We start from the raw sequence: 19,985 nt of genomic DNA, 5'->3' as shown, positions 1-19,985 counted from the left end.
CCTTCAAAAGATGAACCTAGGAATTAAAATTAATTGCTAGTTACTAAAAATAATTATTCAACAGAGATATTTGTTTTATGATCCCATATAAGGTTAAATAGTTTTCCTTCTTCTCCTCCTCTGTTCTATGGGCAATAAGTTATTTCTCTCTGTTTCTCAGAGAAGGAGGCAGCATTCCCATATCCTCACTGTTTTTTCAGTAACACCTGCACTCAAGAGTTTGTAACTACCTTTTCTTTCAGCCAGTCCAACCAGTATCTAATTAAACTCAGAATGGGTTTCTAAAATGTCTTTAAATTTACATACGTTAAAGTTGCTACTGAAAGTAACAGGTCTGCCCTGCCCAGCCAATATATTTCTTCCTTATCTTAAGCTAAGAGTAGCCTTCATGTTGTGATGTAGGGAGCTGGTTTATGGGACTGATTTCGAAAAGTACAAATGAAGAAAGTGTAAATGTAGACATTATTTGGATCAAGGTCCCTGCCACAACGCAGATGTGATACTCCTCTACACAACAGCATCTGTAATGAGTTTGGATTAGTAGCAGTCACTGAACCATGCTTAGTGTCTGACACTAGATGTCACACTAAGAAAGTTATTGAATCTGCCTTATGAACGAGATGAAGAGTTCTGTTTTGTTTTTAAAAGGTGCAAGAAGTTTCATTTCCCATCTTGTGGAACCTCAGTGGAGTAGATCTGCTGAAATAGTTGCTGGGATGATGGGATGGGAGAAAGTAGGCTCACTGTTATCTGAAGACACAACTTCTTCTTTCCTAATTTTCACTATTTTACTCTCTTTAAAATTGTGTTCTTTAGTAAATCAGTGATTGCACCATGAAGTGCTTTAGCAACAGTGTTGATAAAACTCTGCGCTACCATTGCAACTAAGCCAATCTAATGGCTGGGAGTCACTGAAATGTGCTGTCCTGCACCTCTCTTTTTCTTGCATGTTTCTTCCTCCTACCTATGTCATCACTCATGCTCCTCTGAGCTCCTAGCAATCCAGTTCAGGAAGGAAAACTGACATAAGAATAACTAGAGGAAGAAAAATCCATTTTCTGTCTCTTTAGTTCCTTGAACTGATTCATGGAGATAAGTGTCAGGGCAAGCAGTAGGGACAAACATGGAACATGAAAGGAGCAGAACCTCACATACCAGCACTGGGAAGCCATTAGGTCATCTTAGCTGTAACAGCAAACCTTTTGTCCAAAGGGCTTAAGCAAATCAAAATATATTCTCAGTCTGTACTTGAAGCATGTGACTTCTGATTTTAGAAACAGCTTGAAAGCTTGACCGTTTGATTTTTTTATTTGTCCAACTAAGCTATCTACTAGGTTAATTAAAGTTACTACCTTCTCCTGCAAGCCATGCCTTTCACATGCTGTATTATTTGGTATGCGTCAATTATCACATTCATAAGGTGCTTAAGTTATGGTGCTTAACAAGCTGCATTTCCAAGCAAAGTCTGTTCTCTCAGATGCAGTATGCATGTGCTTCCCTCCATGCAAGTTTGGGTTTTTTTCTGCTAGTGCTATTGGTAAGACTAACATCTGTCAATATCTCTTACACAATAAAAGTAATAAAAGACAGAACCCAGTTATTTAATTTACATGGCCTCTGAAATTCATACTATAAGTCTGCTTAAATGCATCGCTGTCATGCATTGCTCGTAATTAATATTCTGCTATCTTGAGTATTTTGTGCTTGTGTATATTCCTTATCTAGTTCTTCAGCTTTTTTGTGTCTCAGTATGACAGAATGAAATGTCACTTGCATTGTCATTGTGTTCATGAGCTTGGATATTATTACAGATAGGTGTGTGGAATAATCTGCATTGTATGGCTTAAATTGAAATCTGTGTGGAACAGAAATGCAAATACATCAGATAATGTGAAACTGAAATCTTGAAATGCTGTTAGTGTCTTTTCTGTTCTCTACAGATATTATTCCCCTGTTGTGAAATAAAGAATGACATTTAAAAAACCCACAAAGGTGGATGTTATGCTTAAGCCTTATGTAGGACAGTTAATGTCTTCAGAAGACCTTTTTTTTTTTTTTTTCACTGCATAAATTCAGCTGATTAAGGAAAAATTCTTTTGTGCCTGAAATCAAATGATGGTCACTCAACTGCTTTGTAAATAACACATTCAGCTACTGTAGCAGAAAACCCCCTTTCCACAGTTTCTCCTTTCTAAGAATACTGAATGCAAGTATCATTTGAGAGGAACTGTGGTTGTGCTTTTGGGGGTGTCAGTCCTGTTTTCTTTCTTTGTATCTTTTAACATGGACTTATGATCTGGAAGAGATTTGGACCAGTGATCTATTGTGCAGCCTTTATCATAGAATCTTAGGTTGGAAAAGACCTTTAAGATCACTGAGTCCAACCATTAACCCTACTTCACCAAGTCCAGCACTAAGCCATATTCCCAAGCACCACATCTAGATGACTTTTAAACACATCTAGGAATGGTTACTCAAGCACCTCTCAGGGCAGCATGTTCCAAGGCCTGATAACCCTTTCAGTGAAAAAGTTCTTCCTAATGTCTAGTCTAAACCTCCCTGAGGCCATTTCCTCTTGTTCTATTGTGAGAAGAGACCAGCATTATGCCTATGCTATTATTAAAACTTTTTATCATCTCATTGAGGTTATCTGAAACTAGTCTCATTTACTAGCTTAATTGGAGTTATTCCTGATTCACAGACTGGATAGTATAAGAATTATCAGAATTTAGCTTGTGTTTTTGGTTTAACTACAAAGAAAAAAGTTTTCTAAGGTCTTGGAGTGATGGGAGTGCCGATTATGAAAATGAGCACAGTGGGGTCCCACTTTTTTAGCATCCAAAAGCAGAGCACAGCTGGCTTTTCCACATACCTACACTTCATACAGCGGAGGGATTCCCACCCCAGCCATCTTTAGGTTCCTTAGTTTCTCAGTCAGTGTCAGATGCTAATTAAGGTCTTGATCTTCATCTTTAGCTTGAACCAGGTGATACTTCATAATTTTACCAGATAGAATTGTGGTCAGTTGTTTATCAGAATTGTCCCTATGGTGCAACACAGGTGACAAAGACTGTGTGACAGACAAAGATCTCAAACTCACCCTCCCTATCTGTACCACTGCAGCAGGCAGTCCTGTGGCTTGAGAGCACTAGATTGACAAGGGACACCAGTTCCTGCAAAGAATGGTTTAGATTTCAGACGTGCTGAAGTGCCCTCTGGAGTTGTCTGTCTGCTTTCAGCTCTGCAGGGAATCTAAAGTTACTAAGCTGGGAGGTGTGAGATAAGAGTGCCTAAAGTGAAGTGGGATGTTTCTGACTAGAGCTTTTGTGAGTGCTGTTGATCTGGCCTCAAGGAGATCAGGCAAACTCAAAGGCAGGCCACATTTTTAGGAACTGCTTGCAAAACTCCCTTTTCAAATTAAAGATTCCAGCTACCAAGATGAGCAATAAAATTCTGCTGAAATTGCCAGCAGCAGAAAGAAATCATGTAGGCAAGAAAAACAACAGCAATAACCCAGCAAAAACATAATTTCTTCAAAAAGTAAACAGTTAAGAATACCCGTTCACAGCTCTTCTGTCTGTGCAGTTACAGCTGAGTAAATGGAGATCCTGAATGTGTTCATAAGTTTACTGTATCAGCACAGTTGCCTTACAAATGTGTAACTACTGAGTTACCCATTGTATCAGAAACAGTGCATCTTTATCTCTAAAATCTGGACACATGTCCCATCTCTTTTATTTCTGTGCTTTTTGAATATACAAATAATAATTTTCATTTCCAAAGCAACATGCGCTTCTGCTGTGTTCGTGTATCTTAACAGTGCTGACTTGCTTCAATTGTGGTCTTCTGATCCCATCTGGCTTTGTTGTTGTGATCAAGCCATACAGCTTCGTTCAGCAAAACCACTCCTAGCTGACCTGAAAATTTTTCTCATTCTACTGCATGTAACCACAGCCCTGAAAATGCTGCCTTTTATAAGTCTGTGAATATCAGTACAGAACTGTGTGCCTCCTTTCTTGGAAATACAAGCTTGTCTGCAAAACCATGAACACCAAATTACAGAATATATATAAAAAATTAAAAATACTTAGATACAGAAAAAAACCCGGAAAATTAATCTGAAAATCTGTGACTTTCACACATGTTTAACGTTAAATTTTTGCTTTATATTTGTAGGTATATAAAAAATTCACTACAGGAAGATATTTTGTTAGCAAATCTAGTACTTAAGAAAAATTAAGTCAATGGAAGGAATGGAACTCTTGCTCATTAAAAAAGTTGGGCACAGGAAAGGAATGTGGTGGACAGTATCTATTACATCAGTTTAAGAGAACATTTAATAGTTATTTAAGTGAGACCCAGGAATTTTGGAAGATTAATAGGTATTCTGATTGTTATGATGCGTGCAGTGTAAGAATACTATGCACTGTTACTAGTAAGTTTTCAAATAATATAATTTAAAATATGCTTCTGATGCAGGTCATGGAATAACAGCAGTAAAGGAAAAAGCAGGAACTACCCTAGGAATTCATAATGCAAGTTCAGCATCTTCAGAAACAGCAGAGCCTCCTGCAGCTGAAACACCAATTATACGTAAGTTCAAGTTTACTGAAATTGGACAAAACTCTTTGATGCTGCCATATTAGTCCAATTTATAAAATTTTAAGATTTTGATAACAGACTCAAGTTTACCATACTTTGTAACTTGTAGAGTTGAAAGTATGCTGTAGCTATCTTTTTTTCTTCTGTTAGAAGCAGATGATTCTCTGGACCAAAGCTCTTCTGAGAATATTCCTTTTTCTTCATCTGGATCTCGTGGCATGTTGTCAGCTATCACAAATGCAGTACAGAACACAGTGAGTAATTTTAGCAGCCTTTCTGCTCTAGTCTTCATAATTTTTTGTGCAGCTTCACTGCATGTCACATTTAACAGGTAGAGGTTTTTAAGTTGTATGTCTTTGTAAAAGCAGTTCTGTTGTAAGCCTTTTTAAAGTCTCTTCCATGGCAAAATAACTACTGAATTAAAAAAAAATGGTCACACACAACTAAGTCAGTTGCTACTTTGGCACCAGTTTAAGTGCTAAACTATATAAAATTCTACAAGTTCTTGGGAAATCTTTTTTTTTTCTATGTGATACTATTGTCTAATTTTTTTACAGTTAAGTTCTTCCAGAGAAAGTATAAGATTTCTTACCATTTTTGAAAGCAGATAAAATAAGAAAATACTCTATTTGCTTATTTTAAGTCTTTTGCTAAACTGTATTGTTAGTCCCTGGTCCTTATCTTCACCCCTCCATCTGGTTTCTGATTTCATGTTAGCCTTCCCAGAAGGTGGCCTGATTGCAGACTCAGTAAGGCAGGTGCTTTTGTCTGTGGTTGTTTCCTAGTACACTCTCCATATATTTTCTGTGTGTTTCACTTCATCCCTCTCTGGTTTTCCATGTTTCAGCTTTCTCAAAATCCTGTACCATGCTGTTTCCAGATAATTCTTGTGTCATCTTCTTCCCCAACTTTTCTTACACACTATTACCATAGAAAATGTTTTTCCTCTGAGCTTTTAAGTGTAGTGTTTCCCTTGAAATTAGGAAAGACTTCAAGCATTGGCTGAAAAAGCATAGAAGACTTAAGTGCCCATTGAGCATTTTTATGAAGTGACAATTCTTTTTTATTTATATCTGGTTCACTCTGAGTGTCTCATCACTCTAATATCAAGGATTTTGGGAGCAGATGGAGATTCCTATAAACTATTCTTAAGAGAACTATTCCTAAGAGTCCTAAGACTGTTCCTGTATAATCTAGAGCATCATAGGGCTTGTGAGACCTGGACATCAGTAAGATCACCTGTGCCTGGTTAAGATTTTCAAATAAGATAAATGTGCTTTTATGTAAACCTACAGAGGCTACTGTGTCACAGTGATGAATGTCACCAAACAAAAAGAATAACTTAAGGTCTCAGTAAGTTGCCTGTAATGCCATTTGAGACTTTGGAAAGGTTTTGTATTATATATCAAGTTACATCAGCTTGTGAGTATCTGACAGATCAGTAATCCAGATTGATATGGAAACCTTTAGGCAGTGAAAATTATTTTTCAATGTACATGAAAAGTTAAGAGTGAGGGCTAATGCTAATACAAAGACACAGAAAAAAATAACTGTATTTATATAGATAGTTCCAGAGTCATAACAAATGACAAAATTTTAGAAATCATTTAGGTAAAGCAGGGTCATCCTGTTCACTATGGACCTTGGTTCCATCTTATTTGTATCTAAAATACATTCCCACAGACTAGATGCCCCTTTGGATAAAATTAAAGTGGTATTATTAATACATTCCTCATTGGTAACAGGTGTTACATTTCCTTTGATGTGAGTCTTTTTAATTAAATAGAAATATTTTAATGAGTTTTGGGGTTTGGGTTTTGGTTTTTTTTTAATTTATTGAGAATGAAGTAACATAATTTTATAAATGTATCGATCCTATTGTTAGTTAAAGCATAAAAAGTCTAGCAATCTGAATGTTCAAGATGGTGCCAGCAAAAGCCATACTCTTTTTAGCATAAAGTGGAAAGAAAATAACCACATTGCATTATTTTATACAGGGGAAGAGTGTATTATCTGGAGGCTTGGATGCTTTGGAATTCATTGGGAAGACGACTATGAATGTCCTTGCAGAAAGTGATCCTGGATTTAAGAGAACCAAAACACTGATGGCAAGAACAGTTTCTCTATCTCAGGTTGGATTTATTTAAATACAGCTCTGTCAATGCCTTTTCAGATTCTTTTCCCAGAATTTCAAATGTCTAAGGGAGCTGCTTTGTTTATTGCGGTAGGTATTGACTAGGCATATGGAAGTAAATATTATGCTTTATATTTTCTCCAATTTCTTTTTCTCCACAGAATCACAAAAGATAATATAAAATAATCTTTTCTGCATAATCAAATGTACAATAGCTGATTCTAATCAGATAGTATACGTGGTGTTGATCTGTCATTACGCTCTGGAGACAGAATCACATTGTTGGTGTTTTTCTGACAGCTGTAAATAGGTACCTTCCAGCATAAATATCACTATACTGCTTTCCTTGAAAAGAACACTGGAATGTGACGTATGTTTCATTAGGAATTAAAGCTGCTTAAAGGTCTGTCTTAACGCCCGTCTAAACTAATGGTGTTCTTACACAGTTGTGACTCATGTTTTAAAGTTCAGAGACATGATGAAACAAGAGCAGAAGTATAAGGCTGTCAGTATAAAATCTTTGTAACTTGTACATAAAACTATGTGAGTGATCTTACGAAGGTCGAGACTGAAAAATCTGCGTCATAATTTTTTTCTAACAAATTAATAACTGAAGACAATATCATAGAAATTTTGAATGATGGAATAGTGTAAGTGGCAAGATTTCACCAGTATTCAGAGATTTATATGGGAGTTAAGATGCAGTTCAGATGTATTTACCAGCTTTACTGTATCAAATTCATACAAGAGGCCATAGAGGAATAGAAGATCCTGTTCTATACACTCTTCTGTCCTTCTTAGACAGTAATAAAATTGTATAAGAAGTTGACTCCAAAATATCCCCAAGCATACAGGGTACAGTTCTGCCCTACCTTTGATAGAAGTCATACCCTGCTAGGCCAGTCTCTTTTGTCAGTCCTGTTGTTGCATAAAACTGACTGTACTATCTGCTAAAAATACTTTATCATGATTATGTAGGTGCATATGCAAGTAGGTAGGTAAGTGCTGAAAATAATACTCCCATTTTGTGTTCTGTGGAATGGATTGCATGACTCTTTAAGGCTGTATATGAAATTCTCCTTTTTATTTTTCTTTCGTTGTAATTGGTGGCTAAATTTATTGTATGGTATCCATAGCTGACATTGCTTTTGAGAGCATAAGCAAGATTATTTGTTTGTTCATTGTTTTTTTAAAAAAGATGGTAGCAATTGTCATTGGATAAAACTACACTTAGGATACTACTTAAATATTTTATTAGAGACATTTATAAAGAAAGAAGTTTGGTATTTCAGCTCTAAAATTTCAGCTCTACAGGTGTGATATAGTCCCAAATTTTGTTACTACTTCTTAGAAAAGCAGAAAGCAATAAAATCTGTCATACCTACAGCACGACCTATAAAACAATAGGAATGATTTATGTTTTTGCAGCTGTTGCGAGAAGCCAAAGAAAAAGAGAAACAGAGGCGGGCCCAGCAAGTTACAGTTGAAAGAACAGCACATTATGGACTACTTTTTGATGAGTTCCAGGGTTTGTCTCATCTTGAAGCTTTGGAAATCCTGTCAAACGAAAGTGAAGCCCAGGTACAGTGTGCAGAATCAAAACGGGTGATAAAAATTTTTAGCTCTGCAAGTGCATGTGAAATGAACAGTAAGTTTTTCATCAGCTTCAGAGAAAGCTGGATTGGTCCCACAGGCCAGTCCTTGGCATCAGGAAATCAATCTCATTACACATTAATTTAACTCCAGGATTAACTCAAAACAAAAAACTTCAAAACTGCGAGTTGTTTTTGGTTAAGGCCATAGGCAGTATGTATTTTTCAGCTGGTGACACTATGCAGATGTGTTTTCAGAATTTGCAAAGAGGTTGATGTCTTTTGGTTTTTAAACAGGCACTGATACTTAGATTCAGGAATTCCAGACCTACTACACCTAGAGGCTAGTGAATTGAAATTAATTCCAGGTTACCACGAGGTTTCTAATGTGCTTCATGTTATGTTCTAGATAACTCATGGCCCAGATGAAGAACGCAAGAGACAGTAAAGGCATTGCGAATGTCCTATGTCCTTCTAACAGCAGGGATTTAAAAATATTTTAAAGCTTTTATTTTAAAAGTTTTCAGTAAAAAAAGTTCCCAGTTAATCCTATGAAACAGACAAGGCTGTAGAGAAGGCCAAAAAGTCCTAGGTGGTCCTTCACAGACTGAGTTGGGTCTCCCGACTTTATCTTGCATTTAATCCTGAGCACATGAGCCAGACACATCAAAGAGAAATATAAGAACATAAGTGTCTTTATCCAGTCTCTCACAGAGCCAGTCTGCACACCTGACTAGCAAACTTAAAAGAAACCTTGACACAGACCTAAAAGTGAAATTTTCTGTCAAAGGCAGAGAAGGCATTTCTTGGCTTTCATAGGCAGGGAGTGCAATCATGCCAAACTGTTGTGCCACCCTATTAGATGTGCATAGCCTTGCAGGTACATGAGGCATGCAAAGACCTGTCAATTCATTCTTCACAAAAAGGTAAACTGTCAGTTATTTGGGATGCATTTTGAAGGAGGGAAAACATGCTTCTTTTTCCAGCTCTTCCCACAAGTGCTCAGACTTAAGCATGAATTCTGCCTGTGTTTGCCTGCTCTCTTAATCCAAGCAATCCCAAAATGCATATTACAGTTTGCAATCAAACCATAGATTTATAATTCAAAACTAATGTTCTGGGAGAAGGTAGAGATCTGATGATCTTGCAAGGCTGGTGTGATTTTTGTGATACTCAACAAATTTGTTGAGGAGAAGTAAATATGTGCCCACATTGGAAGGTTACAGACAAGATTTGAGCACAATGGAAGTTTCAATTTCTTAGCTTATTTTGGCATCAGGCTCTAAATTAGCAAAAAGTGCTCATTAAGTGCTCATTAAGAAATGCTCTGGTTTGGTTAGGAATGCTTACTATCTTTTCTTTTACAGATTCAGTCATATTTAGCCACACTTGATAGAGAGCAGTTGGAGACTGTGAAAAATGATTTAATTGCTATAAAAGAGATTTTTGTTCCAAAGGAATCGGACAACGAAGTGGTGCAGGAACAGAAAGGTAATATGGAGACTTAAACATAAATAATTGTTAATTCTATATATAGTAATTTAAAAAATACAATCCAAACTATAATTTCTGATATCTTAACACTCTTCATAAGGTAAAATTAATACTCTGAAAGTTCTGGAAGCTAATGAATGCTTAATTTTTAATTTATATTGTACTTGAAGTGTGAGAGTGAAAATGTGAGTAACTACTATGTTACTTTGCTATATCATCAGTCAAAGCAAAAAAAAAAAAATGGGAAAGGAAAATAGTAACCCTTCGGATAACTGAGGTTTTGTTCCAGGATTTATCATAGTGTAATGTGAAAGTTCAGAGTGTTTAGCAATGCTTTTCCGTTTACCAGCTTTGTCCTCACTTTGTGCCTTCCCTTGCTAGGTAGGGAAAAAACTAGAGTGCTATAAAGAGACTTTAGAACCGTGAACTTTTTGAAGCAAAGTCCCCTTGAAACACAGTTACAAAGCTGCTTTCTAGGTATTTTTGGGCAAGAGGTGGCAGTGGAGCATAAGAAAGAAGTTAAAGCAGCAGAAACATGCCATCCCTCTGACATAGTGCACAGCATTGAAGATACTGAAGACATTGAAGACCACCATGACAGTCCATAGATTTTATTGAAACCAGAGTTTCAATAAAATGGGCAGATGCTTTGGGCTGGGGCAAAATGGGCATCTTAAACATGTCAGGAATTTTAGCATTCCCCAGAACAGACTGAGAAGAGAAAGACAGGAACTTAAGTTAGAGGCACCACAGTTAATTACTCCAAGGCCTATGAGATCCATACCAAACCCCTTCTAGCTGATAGAAACAATCCCCTTGACCTGTTTGAAGACTGGCTGATGCCATTGAACCATATTTTGTGTTTCAGAAAAATAGAAACATAAAAAGGCATTTCTTCCATATCCTTTTGATCTTTTCAGGGGTGCCTTGCCCGTAAAGCCTACTGTTTACAAGTGGGTGGGAGATGATTTCTCTAGCCTCTAGAAAAGTTAGTTAACTATATTAACATCCACATGTTATAACCAGAAAGTCTTTTCCACTCAGACTTCTCTTTTTAGCAGGGCATACTCAGTGTACCTGATGCCTCTCACAGGGAGCTTATTGTTTCTTCTTAGGGGAGGTGGCCACTGTTCAGTGTAAAGTCTTAGTACGGTGGGGTTTTTTCCCCTCATTACTCTTTAAAGCCCCACATTCCCATGTGGAGTTGTGAGAAAAAGAAGTCAAGAAAAGCATATTACCTGCTTAAGAGTGAGGATTCATGAGAAGTCTGTTGTTCCTTAATTTCTGTGGGAAATAGTTCCTTGCTTCGAAAGCAGCCCCTAGGAAAAGCTCTCTCTTGCACAAAGTGATGTTTTCTGGCTGATGTTAACTGGCTGGAACCAAGGCAATGAGCACCTTAAAAAAAAATAAAAAAAATCAGGGCATGCTGCAGGTTTTCCCCTGCAAAAGCAAACCAGTAAGCAGCAAAACATATCCTCCTCTCCGTGACAGCGGAAATAATAACCACACATGTTCCCTCTACCTTACAGCTGAATGGGTGTTAATTCAGGCTGCAGTTCAAAATTACTCACATACTTTAGTGCAGCCAGGCTCAAGATTTATTAGTATTTGAACTACAGATGAATTTCATATATCAGTATTAAGCTAGATAAATTTTTGTTCCACTGGAGGACACCAAAACAGTAGAAAGATTAATCACTTCTCAGAAGTCAATTTCTGTTAGTGCTGAGCCTTTGGTCAGTCTGCTAACCTGGGACAAGTGGCCTTTACTTCTTTCTTCAGCCTCTTACCCCTAATCTGTTGTACATGACAACACTGCATTGATAGTGCCCTTAACACTGTGTAGTGCTTTGACGTGTCCCTTCTAGACATGCCCCAGTCTGGCTACCTTTCCCAGTCACAAAAATATGTTATCTTCATTAAAGTCTTGTGAAAGTGAATGAAAGCTTCTTATGATCCTCCTGAGTCAGGGAAAACGGACCTTTTTCCTGAATGTCTTAATGCATAGGATTTAAAGTGTATTCATTACATGCATTTACATAGCAGAAGCATAAAATCTTGTAAAACTTACAGAATTCCATTAATAGCCCCTTACATATAATTGTCTGCCATTTTTAGATTAAAAAAATATGCAGTACCTTTCCATGTAATGTTGTATGTGATTCACATGTCCGTTTCCCCTCATGGAGTGGAGTTCTAATGAACAGTTGAATGTTTCATTGATACTTTATTTTGCCAATCTTTACATAATTTAAGGTAGATTCCAGTGATTCCCTATTGACTATGAGTAGTATTTTGGTCATATTTTAAAAATAAGTTTAGCTTTTGGGGGGGCATCAATATGTGTCCTTCTGGGAGCACACTTGATCTTTAAGGGTGTAGGTTTGAGTTGTGTATTTTTTAAAAAACTGGAATTGTTTACCTTATATTATTTGTTGGGACTTTAAACATATTTCTGTGGCATAATTAATATTTACACTAAGAAAATGGCCTGTATCTAATGTTCCCAACATTTTAAAGATAATTTGGCATCCAGCATAGGTAAAAGACCAGAAAGTTTAACAACAGGTTGGCTGATCAGGATTAAATGCAGCTCAGGTCTTGCTGTGAAGAGAAGGCTTAATTCCAGTTTGTGTTCTTAGCTCAAACAACTTAATTCAGTTAAGATCCTGTTAAGCACATTAACAGGTTTTACACTTATAAAATCAAGTCAGTAAATCATATGCTCTTTTAATAGCGTATTTTAAATACAGAATTACATCTTTTTACTTAAGCTAGCTAATCTAGCAAGATACAGCAGGCTGGGTTAAATTCTGTGGTGGTATTTTGAGTTTTAACCCTGTTTGCTAAAAAGTTGAAAGCTACAACTAAGTTGCCTTCAGTAGGTTTTTGATTTGTGACTCCTAGCTCAATAGCACTTGTGGTTTTTTCCTTTCTGTAAGGAAGCCACCCCCCCTACAAAAGACAGAGATTAACTAATGGTGCTTGAAGAGGTTACATCTTATCTAGCCACTAAGTAATTGAAAAAAGTTAATTATCACTTATTGCTAATTTTTTACCACTTTCTTGTCATCAGAGTAATGTTATTTATATGGTGTTGTTTGTTAGTGCTTTATATATTCAGCAAAAGAAAAAGACTAGCTGGGAGGAAAGCAAGTACTTTGCATTGAAGTTTTTGAAAAAGGTGGCTGTTTGTTTCATGTAAACTCACAGGATCCCTTCTGACCCTAGACTCTCAGGATGTCATTCAGAGATGTTAGTGCTGCTTTTAGTTTCTACCATAAACACTTCAGTCCTATGCAAGGAGAAATTACTGCAGTGATCTTTGGAGGACTGTTCTAGGAAAGAATTGGGGCTTGACTTTGTTCTTGGCAACTTTGAACCTGGAATCGTAGGGGTTTTGTGTCTTCACATAACATTCAGATAAGTCAAAAATCAATATGAAAAGAAAGAAAAGAAAGATATTTTCTGACACAAGTAGGAGAAAGCCAAATGCATAGCGTTCTCTCCAATGTCTCCTCTCACTTTGATTATTCAACCCTTTCATGTATTTTCCACTGCAGCTTCTTTTTGTTTCAGTTGTTTATGAAATAATTAGAGGAGAATATATGAAAAAGTAGCTTTACCTACATTTTTAAAGCCATTAATACAAAAAATTTCATGTAGGTTAAGGGAGTTGGTAACCAAAGTGAGTATTGAATTGAATATGCCAGTTATTGATAATTTTGGTAATTTTGCATTGATTCAGTGAACTGCTTATCAGTTTTCAGCATGCTGCAGTTTATACAACAAATTGGCATTGTTTTAAGAACAAGTGAATTTGTGTATCCAGGAGGTGCCAAAAATCCTCTTGCCAAAAAGTTCCTGATAAGGGCAGCAGTGAAATGAACTCTGCATCTCTTTGGCCTGCCTGAATACAATCTTCTTGACCTATTGCCCTGCTGTTAAAAGGAAGGCTCAGTCTCTTTATCATTGCAGGTGAAGAGTTCTAGTTACAATCCCCAAAGATGGACACTCTCTTTACAAGTGTGAGATGTCCTTTGCTCTAGGTAGAAGAGTACCATCTGAGTGTCAGAATACATCACCCTTATGCATGTTGCAAAGTATTGTGGGCTGCAAAACATTCTACCAAAATCCCCAGAGTAATGGCCCGCCACTTTCAGGCCCAGTGCTGAAGATTTGCATAAAAATGGACATTTTCAGTACTGGGGACTGTATGGGAACTTTGACCTTTTTGTGTCATCAGGCTAAAAAAATGCATTTTGCATATTCCACCAGGAAATGTTAATGAGGATTTGAAACTGAGAAAGTGCAGACAAATAGAACCAGCTGAAATACCAACTTTTAGGTATTTTATTAGATCGTGTTAGAGTACAACAACCTCAAGTACTCAAAGGAATATATATAATAAAGATTAAGTTCAAATCCTAGTGATATTTACCTTTGCTCATAAATTTATAAAATAAAAGTGCAGATTTCTTTAAGGCTTGTTACTCCAAAGCAGAACAGAAAACATTCTCTGTTTAAGCAAAGTTCAATCTCAAAATAGAAAGAAAACAGCTTAGCTGTGGCTTGCAGACAGAGCAATAGAGGACATCTTTTCCAGTGTGTTTCCTCTGAAACTTATTTGTATCTGGTATTTTTTATACCTTGGTTTGAAAGAGTATGTTAGCATCTCTTCTTTGATTGTTTTGTGGGTCTTGTGTTTTTATCAGAGAACTAGGGATCATGTAGCTTCTGCTCCTGTTACCTGTTTTGTGAAACTTAGTGGAATTTAGAATGAGGTGGAAAGAGTAGTCAGTGTCAAGGTAGCATATCTGGTTTTACAGGTATCTCTGTTGCTTACCCTTATCTTTATTTGAGGGTATACATGCAGACACACACACACCCCTTTCTTGTATCGCTGTCAGTGTTTACGTATTCGATTGTGTAAAATATTCTAGTGATAAACACCCTAAGAAAATTGTCTTGTTTTTTGTTGCCACAGATATGGGAGAAGAGTTTGTCAGCATGCTCACTGAACTGCTGTTTGAATTACATGTCGCTGCTACTCCCGACAAACTTAATAAGGTTAGCACCTGTTAGGGAGCTTCCCTCTGCTTCTTGCACAAAGACTAAGAGGGAGGGCTTTGTTCTGAAATCTGACACAGAGCAACTCAGTTCACATCACTGGTCACATTTAAACTATCAGGCCCCTTTGAAGGTGATTCATCTGCTGATCTCAGGCTCAGATGAGTGTTTATCTCTCTTAGCTATGTAGATAGACCATGGATGACTGCCTTAAGTTTAGGTGATAACTTATTTTAATTTGACTTCATGTTAAAAAAGAGATATCATAAATTTCCTACTAACCATAACAGTAATCTGAAATAGTATAAAAATTCAACAAGGCTTTTCCACTTTGATCAACTGGGAATGCAGCTAAAGGTGCAATGATTTTTTTTGTTTCATTTTCCTTTAAGAATTTAGTACATCTTTCTTACCTCTCCAGTATTTTTTTTTCTTTTTTTTTATACCACCCTCTTATTTTTTTATTTGTGAAAAGTATTCCTCTGCAAATTCTTTTGAAAGAGCTCATAATGCCAAAGTATTAGTAACTTTGCCTAGTCTATGTATTGGTTAGAAATATCACACCTGTAGAGAAATATCCTGGGCTGATCCATCTTGAGGGAGTTAGAAGTGCTTCTCCCTACAGTTTCTTAAATATGTGCTTAATAAATGCCATGCAGAGGCTTAATACATTTAAACTTCTGAATGTAAAAAGGAAGTAATTAAATGTACTGTTAATTAATGTTCATGAACATAATTTGATATTCCCTGTTTGAACTGAACATTGGGTTTGGGTTCTTTGTTTGGCAGGCTAGGAAAAAAGCACATGAGTGGCTGGAAGAAGCCAGTCTTTCCACCCCAGTAGATGTAGAAGAGAAGCTAAAAGAAATACCTGGAGAACCTGCTGAAGAAAAGACTGAAAAAGAAGTTGACACTGATAAACCAGAAGGAGATAAAAACAAAACTGTGGAGGTAAAATAGCTTTTGGAAGATAAGTTTTATTAAGGAAATTGTCATACTTTGATAAGATTACTTCTTTATCTTTGTGTGTTGGTTTTATATTTTGTCCTGGAGTCAGCTTGTGAAATCTATAATGCCGTAGTGCTAGCTAGTATTTTTTATCATTGCAGATAAAAGCAACTGCTTTAATTGGGATTATCCCTTTTTACTCTGGAGATTCACCTGAGGGATGACACAATACTTTGGCTCCATCTGAAAGTAATTATGACTTATTCTAGAAGGGCTCTTTGTTAAGACTAGGTTTAAAAGTGCTGTGTTAGAAAATGGGAGAGCCTGACTTAGTTTCTGACCAAATAAATGGTAGACTTGTTCTTACTAATTTTTCAGGATGAGTGTAAGGTCTGTATTTTATGATCTGTGGACATTTAATTTCCTAGTATGTTTTGTGAGGATGACATTATGGCTGATAATACTTGCCTATGTGTGGTGTTACTTCAAATTGAGACAGAGAGGGTTCCTGTGTTTCAAATTCTTTTATATCCAATATATCTATATGTATATTAGTCACTGTTGCTATAATTGGTTATATTATTTCCTTTTTTTATTTTAAGAAAATCTACATGCTGTCGATTGAAAGTCTGGCTGAGGTAACTGCTCGTTGTATTGAACAGCTTCATAAAGTAGCAGAACTAATTCTACATGGGCAGGAAGTAGAAAAAACAGCTCAAGATCAAGCAAAAGTACTGACAAAGTGAGTATTATGTACTTCATAAACGAACATTTAGTATTTACCTAAAGTCATGAAGTTCTGTTCAGCTTTTGTAACTTGAAAGCACAGTAAGTTCCATGGCTTAAGAAACAGCATGGGCTATATTTTATCATATAATTAAGTTACATAGGCTACCTGTCATACAGGGCTAACATATGAATGTTTACAGAAACATGCCCTATTCTGGGGCTGGAGGTTGTTTCTACTCCAGCAAGTGAATGTACGTGCTAATTTGAGTTGCATTTCTTGTTTCCTCTGCACAAGATACTGTGCTAGCACATACAGAATTTGCTTTGAGAGTGCATAATGCAGTCGTATTATCTGCTGATAGAATTTCATTATTTGCCAAAATTATACATAAATCAATCTATTGTTCTAAACAATAAGACCACATTTGTCAGCAACTTCGTAGTAAACTACAACAAAACATACATAAATTCAAGAAACCAGGACTTAATCACAGAATCACAGAATCCTAGGGGTTGGAAGGGACCTTGAAAGAGCATCTAGTCCAACCCCCCTGCCAGAGCAGGGTCATCTAGAGTACATCACACAGGAATGCGTCATCAGTTCTACAGATTTCAGTGGGTTTGGACATTAAGATGTTGTAAGCACCTCAGGCCTCAGTCAGTGAAATATTTAAGCAAGTGTTTATCCTTGGGAATGCTGGTAACAATAGCAAACTTCATAGGAACACTTCTTGATCAAGTGTTTTGCAGAATTAGAGCTAAGGTATTGTGCACCTTGCAGGATGTGATGCACTATGAGATGTTTTATGTGATGCACTTATGAACTTTTAGCAAAACAGTGCAAGACCTAGGAACAGAACTAGATCTCCTTGTTCTCTCGTATTTTAACCACAGGGGCACTTCCTCTTTTACTACAGAGTAGATGTTTTATTGCTTAGTTAGGAAACTTATCTTTGTTCTCGTTAAAGTTTGATATATCTCCAACAGTATTTCTAGGACTTGTGTTGCTGCAATCATCAGACAAAAATAATTAAACTAGAAGCTTGGAATTTAAAAAACTGAAACATTACCCTATCAAAAAAGACTAGTCTTTGAGCCAGCATTGACACATGACACCATTTTGCTACTGTAGGCAATAGTGGATTTTTCTGTGGAGCAATATAAAAACTATATCATTAACAAAGTCTACCCCAAGATATTTTTTTAATTACTAGAAGCAAAATTGTCTTAAGAACATTCTTGGCTTCTACAATGAAGTTTGTGCCTGGTACACTTTTATCCACTTTTATCCACTGGCTTTTATCCACTGACAGGACAAGGGTGTATTTTTATATTTGTCTCTTTCTTTTTAACCAGTTTAACAAGCGCCATGTGCAATGAAGTTTCATCTTTATCAAAGAAGTTTTCTGATTCTTTAACAACAGCTGGGGTAAGATAACAGCATTTTCTGTAGCATTTGGGCTTTTTAAAGCCCAAATAGTTCACTCTTGAAACAGAAATTATTATCTGAGTGTGGTGGCTTTACATGAGATGCCAACAAAGAGGGCACTTCTTTCCTCAGATAAAGAACAGAGAGCACTTTCACAGCAGATTCCCTGTTGGAGAGAAAATGTATAAGCCTTAATAGACTGCAGTGTGTCCCCTGCCTTCTAAATTCCCTCTTCCTAGACACATTTTCTCATTTTTCCTCATCACCGCTCAGCATTTCTTATCTTCTCATAGTAAAAGGACCCCACATTTGAAGTCCCACAATTTTATATTTTATTCTCCTACTCAGCCTATCTCTTTAGAATGTGTTTATGTAAAAGTCATAACACACGCAGTACCTTAAGAAGATTTCATGAGCTGGCTTCTTAGCTTTTGCTAAATGCCATGGCCTAGGGTCACTATGTTTTCAAAAGGTTTGAGAGACTAAAAAGTCTGTTTGATTGTCCATCTTAAAAAAAAAAAGCAAAACAAACAAAAAAACACAACTAAAACTAACCCTTTGTCTTGTATCTCAAGATACTCCATTTAGCTACAACCATTTGTCTGCAAACGTTTTTGCTAGAAATAGCATCCTGCTTTTCAAGATGTTTCAAAGATGAGTGAAATCTGAGTATTCTAGCAGAATTTTGCGGCAGTAATTGTGCTGTTGCTGAAATTGTTCTGTAAACATCAAAGAAGGACAAAATCTGGCTCTCCTAATTACTCCATGAAAACATAAATGTACATCAAAGGAAATTTTCCTAGTTCTCCCTTGAGCTCTTCCAGTACATCTCTGAGCAAGTTTTTTTCAGAGTTACTTCTGGAGAACATGATGCATTTGGTTGCTTTTATTCTGAATAATTTACATTCCTTCCCATTACTCAGGGAGAAACTGCTTATTTTGCTTTTTGGGATTGTATTTTAGCATATCTTTGTGTGACTCTTGCAATAAATACATGCACAGACATAATATTTCATGTGCAATTTATTTTTTTAAGATGGCCAGCTTACAAAACTGGGAAGTAAAGCTTTCAGAAGCATCGCAGTAGGTTTTGTTCTTACCAACTGTGTACTCAGTTTTTGTGGACATTTGTGTGTAAACATAAGTAACTGAGCACAAAGATAACTCCTGCTGCCATAATACTCCCCAGAAGAGAGCTTCAGGGCAGTCTGGTGCTCTTCATGTGCTGTCCCCTCCCTGTAGGCTTTTGGAGGAAGATGTGAGCCTTCTGCTTACCATGATCAGTAGGAATGTAAGGAACACACAGGACTGTAGAAAATCTACATCCTCCTGCATGTCCCAATGATTCAACTTCCTCCTTAACCTGCCAACAGCATCCAGGTTTGCAAACACATTCCAGTACCCTGCAAAGTTCATTAAACTGTGGGAAACTGAGGAATGGCTTAGAACAGAAAATCCTGTTCTTTTCAAACACAGTGCCACCCTGACAGCTGTATCTGTGTAATTCAGACATTGGTGGTAGAGCTGCCTGTACACATAGTCTGTGATGTTTCTGAAGGAGTAGTAATGCAAAATTAAGAAATAATAGCTTTGCTTGCCATGCAAAATTTCTTTCCAACTTTAATGTACTGATTCATACAACCAATAGTTTTTAATTGATACTACTGTCTTTTGCAGTTTATTGGCAATAACTTAACAGTGCATGCCATAGTGGATTTTCTAGTAATGGACAGTACAATTGCTCTTTCCCCTAGCTGTCTTCCCTTTGTTGTGCCATCTTTCTGCAAATGAAAATTAAGGTATTTCATATTTCCGTAAATTTGTCATATGAAAGCTACAGGGTTTTAAGTGGACCTCCTTCAGTTACATTAAATGATACTGTGTTTTCTTCATTCTAATAAAGTTTGCTATTTGGAATTGGAAGAAAGCAACTTTTAATGGAGGTTAGTGTCCTTCTGGAAAACCACAATGCACAGAGCAGTGAGAA

At 36.7% G+C, this 19,985-nt stretch overlaps 1 protein-coding gene across 4 annotated transcripts in view; it reads left to right on the top strand.

Annotated features, from left to right (window-relative positions):
* Positions 1-19,985, top strand: part of FAM114A1 (family with sequence similarity 114 member A1) — a 31,415-nt gene that overhangs the window by 6,746 nt on the left and 4,684 nt on the right. For all 4 annotated transcript variants that reach the window (XM_051618324.1, XM_051618326.1, XM_051618327.1 and 1 more), the window contains 9 exons: positions 4,480-4,593; positions 4,753-4,856; positions 6,600-6,734; positions 8,165-8,317; positions 9,696-9,819; positions 14,810-14,892; positions 15,682-15,843; positions 16,443-16,582; positions 17,926-17,998. In XM_051618324.1, coding sequence (XP_051474284.1) covers positions 4,480-4,593; positions 4,753-4,856; positions 6,600-6,734; positions 8,165-8,317; positions 9,696-9,819; positions 14,810-14,892; positions 15,682-15,843; positions 16,443-16,582; positions 17,926-17,998 — 1,088 coding nt within the window. The remainder of the gene's footprint in view (positions 1-4,479; positions 4,594-4,752; positions 4,857-6,599; positions 6,735-8,164; positions 8,318-9,695; positions 9,820-14,809; positions 14,893-15,681; positions 15,844-16,442; positions 16,583-17,925; positions 17,999-19,985) is intronic.

This window comes from Apus apus, chromosome 4, assembly GCF_020740795.1.
Source record: "Apus apus isolate bApuApu2 chromosome 4, bApuApu2.pri.cur, whole genome shotgun sequence".
NCBI classification, from domain to species: domain Eukaryota; kingdom Metazoa; phylum Chordata; class Aves; order Apodiformes; family Apodidae; genus Apus; species Apus apus.
Note: the sequence above shows the minus strand (reverse complement) of the source record. Positions and strands in the feature narration are given on the sequence as shown.